This window comes from Hippopotamus amphibius, chromosome 3, assembly GCF_030028045.1.
Source record: "Hippopotamus amphibius kiboko isolate mHipAmp2 chromosome 3, mHipAmp2.hap2, whole genome shotgun sequence".
Lineage (NCBI taxonomy): Eukaryota > Metazoa > Chordata > Mammalia > Artiodactyla > Hippopotamidae > Hippopotamus > Hippopotamus amphibius.
The window spans coordinates 110,063,195-110,070,334 of NC_080188.1; the positions used below are offsets into that span (position 1 = coordinate 110,063,195).

Below are 7,140 nucleotides of genomic sequence, written 5' to 3' on the forward strand. Positions count from 1 at the left end.
GTCTTTATTGTAGAAACACTCTATTCAGGTGATCCACAGATGCAGGTTCTTTCAAGCCTATTGTGGGCATTACATCTGCTTCTGCTGTGGCTGTTTCTCTTTCTTTTCTTTGGTCCTGCAGTCCAAGGGCATCAATTTTGGTTTTAGTCCCTACTTTGCATGTGGGTTGCTCTCAGGAGTTGGTTCCCGACCCAGGCAAGAGAGGGCAAAAGAGGGTGATTGAGGCTCCCTTGCAACTTCAAGTCCAGGGTAGGGAGGGATATGGCAGTCCACCTGAAATCTGTGGGATTGTTTGCAGCAGCAGAGATCCGTGTGAGCCTGAGGTGTGCTGTGCATTCTTCCAGGAAAGTTGGTCCTGATCACAGGACCCTTGGTGTTGGTGGGATTCCCCTGCTGCTGGGAGGGTGTGGCCGATAACTTGTCTTGCACCCAGGACCCTTGGTAGCTATGGGTGAGTGGGCCATGGGCGGGTGGCATGGAGGTGGGGGCGGGGGAGTGGAGCAGTGGGCAGGCGGGCGGACCTTCAGCAGGACCCAGTGGTGCATGGGGCTGGTGGGGGCAGGCAATGGCGGGCTTTTCAATACAGCAGCCACTGGTCTGGCGCGCAGGGTGGGAGGTGGGCTTTTTGATCCAGCAGCCATGGGTCATGCTGCTTCACAGCCTGTGAGTTCATGTAGAGGGAATTTCCTCCCAAGCACTCTGAAACAAAAGTTCCCTGCCTCTCAGTCTGGCCCAGGATTTTCCACAAACTCCCTCCTAGCTTGCTGGCACACCTGCCAGCCCGCCCTCCCCCCCCCCCAGCCCAGGCTGTTCTCATGCAGCCAGACCCCCTCTCTCCCTGGGGTCTGTTCTCCGAAGCCCAAGCCTCGGCGCCCAGCCCGCCCCCGACCCCCCCACCATTGGTTAGCAGATTAACTTTTCTGGATGGGGAGTGCTGCCTGACTCCTCTGTGTGGGGATCTCTCCACTCTGTCCTCAGCAGACTTGCTGTTGCTCTCTCTTCTGGGGTCTCTGAGACTCCCCCTGTCCTTCCCCACCAGTGAGGGGGCTCTCCCATGTGTGGGAGACTTCCCCCCTCACAGCTATCTCCCAGAGGGGTTGGTATCCTCAGAATTCTTTGTCTCTTTTTCCCTTCTTTCCTTTGCAATACCTGCTTACATGGAAATTCTCCTGCCTTTTTGGTGGTCTGAGGTCTCCTACCAGCATTTGGAAGGTGTTCTCCAGGAACCACTCCCCAAGTAGATGTGTTTGTGATGTATTTGTGTGGAGGAAGGTGATCACCACGTCCTACCACTCTGCCATCTTTTTCCAGTCTAAACTTGTTCCTTTTAAACACTAAATAATACTCTATTGACTGTACACGGCATGTTGCTTCATGTGGCATTGGATGCTTTGGTTACTTAAACATTTTGGCTCTCCTGAATATACTGTTAGAAACATGGTTGTAGAAATTTGGATAAAAGGTCCTCTCAAGTTCTTTATGCATTTATTACTTGGGTTATTTTTACTGAGTTATAGAAATTCCTTGTATGTTCTGGACATGACCTCCTTATCAGTCATATGTTCATTTCCTTCCATTCTGTGAGTGACCTTTTCTCTCTGTTGCTTGTGTCATTCGATGCACAGAAGATTTAAATTGTGATATAGTCCAATTTACATCCTTTTTCTCCTTGTGCCTTTGTTTTGCTTGTCATTTAAAAAATCATTGCCTAACCTAATAGCCTGAATCTTTTCCTCTTTAATTTTTCAACATGTTTCATGGTTTTAGCTCTTATGTTAAGGCTTTTGATCCATTTGATTATGTTGTGTCAGTGATGTAAGATGAGGGTTCACCTTCATTCTTTTGCATGTAGACCTCTAGCTTTGCCAAATAAATTTGGTGAAAACCTGTGTTTTCCCCATTGGATGGTCCTGGCACACTTGTAGAAAGTCATTGGAATGGGACTTCCCTGGTTGCACAGTGGTTAAGAATCTGCCTGCCAATACATGTGACACGGGTTCGATCCCTGGTCCAGAAAGATCCCACATGCCGTAGAGCAACTAAGCCCATGTAGCACAACTACTGAGTCTGCCCTCTAGTGCCCACAAGCCACAACTACTGAAGCCCACACACCTAAAGACCAGGCTCCTCACCAAGAGAAACCAACACAGTGAGAAGCCTGTGCACTGCAACAAAGAGTAGACGCTGCTGGCCACAACTAGAGAAAGCCCGCATGAAGCAACCAAGACCCAACACAGCCAAAAATAAACAAATAATTAAATAATATTTTGTAAAATAGTCATTGGACCATTTATATGATGATATATTGCTGGGCTCTCTATTCTACTCCTCTATATGTCTTTCTTTATGCCAGTACCTCACTGATTTATTCCTATAGCTTTACAGTAAGTTTTAAAATCAGGAATTGTGAGATATCCAACTTTATTTTACTTCTCAAGGTTATTATGGCTTGAGATTCAGTACAAATGTTTTAAATGATCTTTCCATATCTACAAAAGTGTCCCTGAGTATTTGACAGGGATTGTGTCTAATCTGCATTCTTTTAGGTATTATTGATATCCTAAGAAAATTGTATTTCAATTAATGATAATGTAATATATTTCAGAACCAATGGCGTATACATAAAGAGGTTCACTATTAGGAGCAGACTTAGAGGAAGCACTTATGGACACCAAGAGAGTAAGGGGGAGGGGAAGGGATGGTTAGGGAACTTGGTATTGGTATGTGTACACTGCTATATTAAAATGCATAAGCAACAAGGACCTACTGTACAGCACAGGGGACTTTGCTCAATGTTTTGTGACAACCTCAATGGGAAAATAATTTGAAAAAGACTAGATACATGTATATTATAAGAATCACTTTTCTGCACACCTGAAACTATCACAATGTTATTAATCAACTATATTCCAATATAAAATAAAAAGTTGAAAAAACAATAGAAAAAATTAAATACTATCATAGAAAGTCAACATATCTTATGTTACATGATAAAATAATATGAAAGAAGAAAACAGGGATATATATGTATATACTTATATTATATATATAATATACACACATACCAACATATTTGTAAGATAATTTGGACATACAGCAATCACAATGATCATTTCTGTAACTGGTTACATGGTTGTGGCTGGTCTTTATAAGGGGGAAAATTGAGAGAGGCCATCTATAGTAGGGGAAAATGGTTGTACTCCCACTCAGAGTCTGGCTTCAGCCTGGAGCCATGGGAACTCTGGAATATATGTTGTACTATAGCACTGGTTCCACCTTAAATCAAGGGGACCAGCATTTTCACCCCTGCTCCAGTCATTCATTGGCTACTCCTGATCCCTGGGACAGTGGGCATAATCCCCAAGTGAAGCAGTTCCAATTTTCTCTCTTGCAATTGTGCAGAAAGAATGGGGCCGTGAGCTGTCAGCAGCCCAGACAAACAGCAGCTGTCTTCTAGGTGCACTGGTGCAGTGAATGAGATTTGACCCAGATGCAGCAGTGTCCACAACATTTGGCATCATCAGCATCACCAGCAGAGTTCAAGCCTCCATTCTTTCCCATCCAAATAATTACAATAACCTCCTTATGCTCTTTTTGCAATTCGTCTTCTTCAATTCATTTTCTATACTGTAAGTAAAGTTTTATTCTAAAACTGAAATCTAACTGCATCATTTGCTAGCTTAAAGCACCTGCGAAAAATAATCTGAAACACACACACACACACATATATATGTATATATAAATAAAACTGAATTACTTGGCTGTACACCTGACACTCAAACAGTATTGGGAATCAACTGTACTTTAATATAAAAAAAGACCTTCAAATATTTGCCCCATAGTACTTATCTTTAAGCCTTAAAATAATTATGAGGACCTACCCCATCTTTCCTGTCCTTATCCCTCCAGCTTCATATCTTGCCATATACCCTTTAGAAGCTAAGTGCCCAGCATGTTGCCTGGAATGCAGTGGACATTCTATAATAATTATGGAATAAATAGTTGGTTTAACAACTACAGCTATGTCAAATTCATTAAGATTCTCTGAACATGTTTCACTCTCTGGCCTTTGTTACATATTCCCTCTCCTAAAATACTCTTATTCCAACCAATGCCTGTTCATGCTGCTGACTCTTTTTCATCCTTTGAGTCCCATTTTTGATGTCTTTTCTCCCTGGAATCTTTTCTGAAGCCCCAGGTCTTTGTTGTGTGTCCCTCACAAGTGCTTTCAGAGTAAGTACCCTGTGCTTCCATTCTCTTATTTACTGTTGATACTACTTTGTTGTAATTTCCTGCTCTCTTCTGGGAGTCTCTCAGTATCTAAGCTCTGTGAAGGCATCACTCAGGTTTTTCTTTACTCATTGCTGAAGCCCCAACAACTACCATTGTGCCTGATATGTTCCCTGGGCTGAAAAAAATATTTGTTGTTTAATGAATGAAGGATAGATGAAATGAGTGGAATATATTTATCCTGAAGTTACTATTTTATAGATAGAACTACAAAAATAGAGTCATTTTTCATAATGAAATGTTACCAAACAGGAAACTGATAGAGAAATAAGAAAAACAGGATGAGGAAATTTTGCTTAGAACTGGGAGACTATCAAGGTAAACTCTGTATTCATAAGATAATGTGCTCACTTTCAATTTCTCCCTTATTCCTAGTTTAAGGAGGAGTAAAACAAATTGTGGTTTCCAAAAGGGAAATACCTAGTCTACTTCTCTGACTCTAAAACCGATGAAAGTACGAAAAATATCCTAGTCTCTAATACTACATCTTTGCTCTTTATTTTATTGAATTTATTCATCTTATCTTATACTTACATTTACATTCAATGTTCACATAAACCAGACCGTATGCTACTTGAAGAAACTCTCGTTAACAAGTAGGTAAGTATTTGATAGTGTATGACTTTTAATTTATTTAATAAATTAAATTCCTGTCTGACATTAAAATATTCTTTTACTTGAATCCTCACTCTTTTTGATGGGTTATCAGGATAAGACACTGACATGAGTGATACAAAATGACTCTGAATGCGACAGGGACATTTGGACACATGTAATATTCCTTACACACCCCTTAGAGGTTAAATGGTCCATTGCTTTAAACCCCCAATGTAGTTACACACCACAGTGCTACAGTCATCACATTAATATCAACTAAGACATATAAAAATGGGCAGTGTCATTAATGAAAATTATTAGAATTTAATATGTAATGAACATATATAATAATATACATAATAATATATACAAGTATATAACTATATATATGTAAACTATAAACATAGTTGTGTATAATATACGATACTGTGCACATAGTCCAGCACAGTCCCTGACTCAATAAATGATAAGCAGTATAATTATGTTACCATCCTATCATCATTGCCTGGCAGCATAACTCAGCAGTTAAGACCATGGTCTGATAGATCAGCTAGATACAGGTTACTGGTTCTTCAATATTTCTGTTTTGGAGCTTTCTCCTTTCTGTTGTTTAGTCACCTGTAAAATGAGGACAATAGTAGTGCCTACTTCTTTAGATTGTTACAGAAAATAGTGCTCAATATCAGTGTAGTTTTGATTTGTTTTGTTTTCTTGGAATGAGTTTATTAACAATATGCATTGATGAAGATCCAAAACTAAACTCAAATTTTGTAGACTGTTCCAAATATGCAAAAGTAGCCCCTGCTAAGTTTTTCTCACTTTTCTTCTCCCATTTCTTCTCCCCCTAGCAGAATCTATGATTTGTGGTAGCTCATTATTTCTTTTGCTTTATCTCATGGATAGTCTTTGCTGAAATCAACAATGTCCTTTTGACCTTTGCATAAGTAGAATCAATGCTGGGCTCCAAGCACATTTTACTTTTCACCTGTGACAGCTTTCCTACTACACAAATTCCTAATGGCATTTTGCATCTAAGCATTTCTCAAGGTAAAGATTAAGGGATTTAACATGGGAGTTACCAATGTGTAGAATACAGCAACTGCTTTATCAATAGGTAAAGTAACTGATGATCTCAGGTACTTAAATAAGCAGGGCACCAGCAGTAGGATGACAACTGTGACATGGGAGACACAAGTGGAGAGGACCTTGCGCCTCCCCTCCAAACTGTGGGTCCTTAGGGTGCACAGGATGACCACATAGAAGCCCATCAAGAGGAGGGAGTTCAACAGATAGAGGAAAACACTATTGACAGCAACAAAGAACCCTAGAGTGTGGGTATCAGTGCAAGCAAGTTTGAGTAAAGGATTCAGATCACACATAAAGTGATCTATGACATTAGGGCCACAGAAGGGTAATTGGAAGATGAAGAGGATCTGTATGATTCCATGAATAAAACCTCCTACCCATGACACTGTCATTAGCACCCAACACACCTGCCAGTTCATGATGGTTATGTAGTGCAGGGGCTTGCAGATAGCCACATAGCAGTCATAGGCCATCACAGTAAGCAGGATGACTTCAGCACCTCCAAAGAAATGTTCCCCAAAGATTTGGGTCATGCATCCATTGAATATAATGGTCTTCTTCTCATGCAGTGAATCTGCAATCAGTTTAGGGCTATTGACAGAGGAATAGCAAATATCAATTAAAGAGAGATGAGCCAGGAAAAAGTACCTGGGGGACCCTGATAATGGGCTGGCAGTGGTGGTGAACATGGTGAGCACGTTTCCTACCACAGAGATGATGTAGACCACCAAAAACACAACAAATATGATTTTCTGTATCTGCGGATTCTGTGTGAGCCCCAGAACAAACTCGGTCACGTTGTTCTTATTCTCCATGTATCTTATGTTATGGTTAATTATGCTACCTGAAAAAAAAAGTCACTTTTTATTAGCTCAACCCTGAGTTCACTAAGCCTCTCCATGTAATAAACAATACATATGTAGATTCTACTGAGTTCTGGATGCTTATGAGTTTTTTTTTCTTTTGATATAGGAAAAATAGTTTCTGATCTCTTAAAGATAGCTCACATCCTCTCTTGAGGGAAGATCATATTTAAAGTTAGAGACATGAAGAACTTTTTGAACACACAGGCAGGAGATCATCTGTGCACATTTTATCATGTGAGATGACTCAGAGCCTAATTTGAATCATAAATCTCACCTATAGTGGCAGCCAAGCCCAAAGTGA

At 40.5% G+C, this 7,140-nt stretch overlaps 1 protein-coding gene across 1 annotated transcript; it reads right to left on the bottom strand.

Moving 5' to 3' along the window:
• Positions 1 to 5,918: 5,918 nt before the first annotated feature.
• Positions 5,919 to 6,788, bottom strand: LOC130850011 (olfactory receptor 4C46-like). The gene has a single exon (XM_057729316.1). It carries the CDS (start codon positions 6,786 to 6,788, stop codon positions 5,919 to 5,921), a length of 870 nt encoding a protein of 289 aa, XP_057585299.1.
• Positions 6,789 to 7,140: the final 352 nt, after the last annotated feature.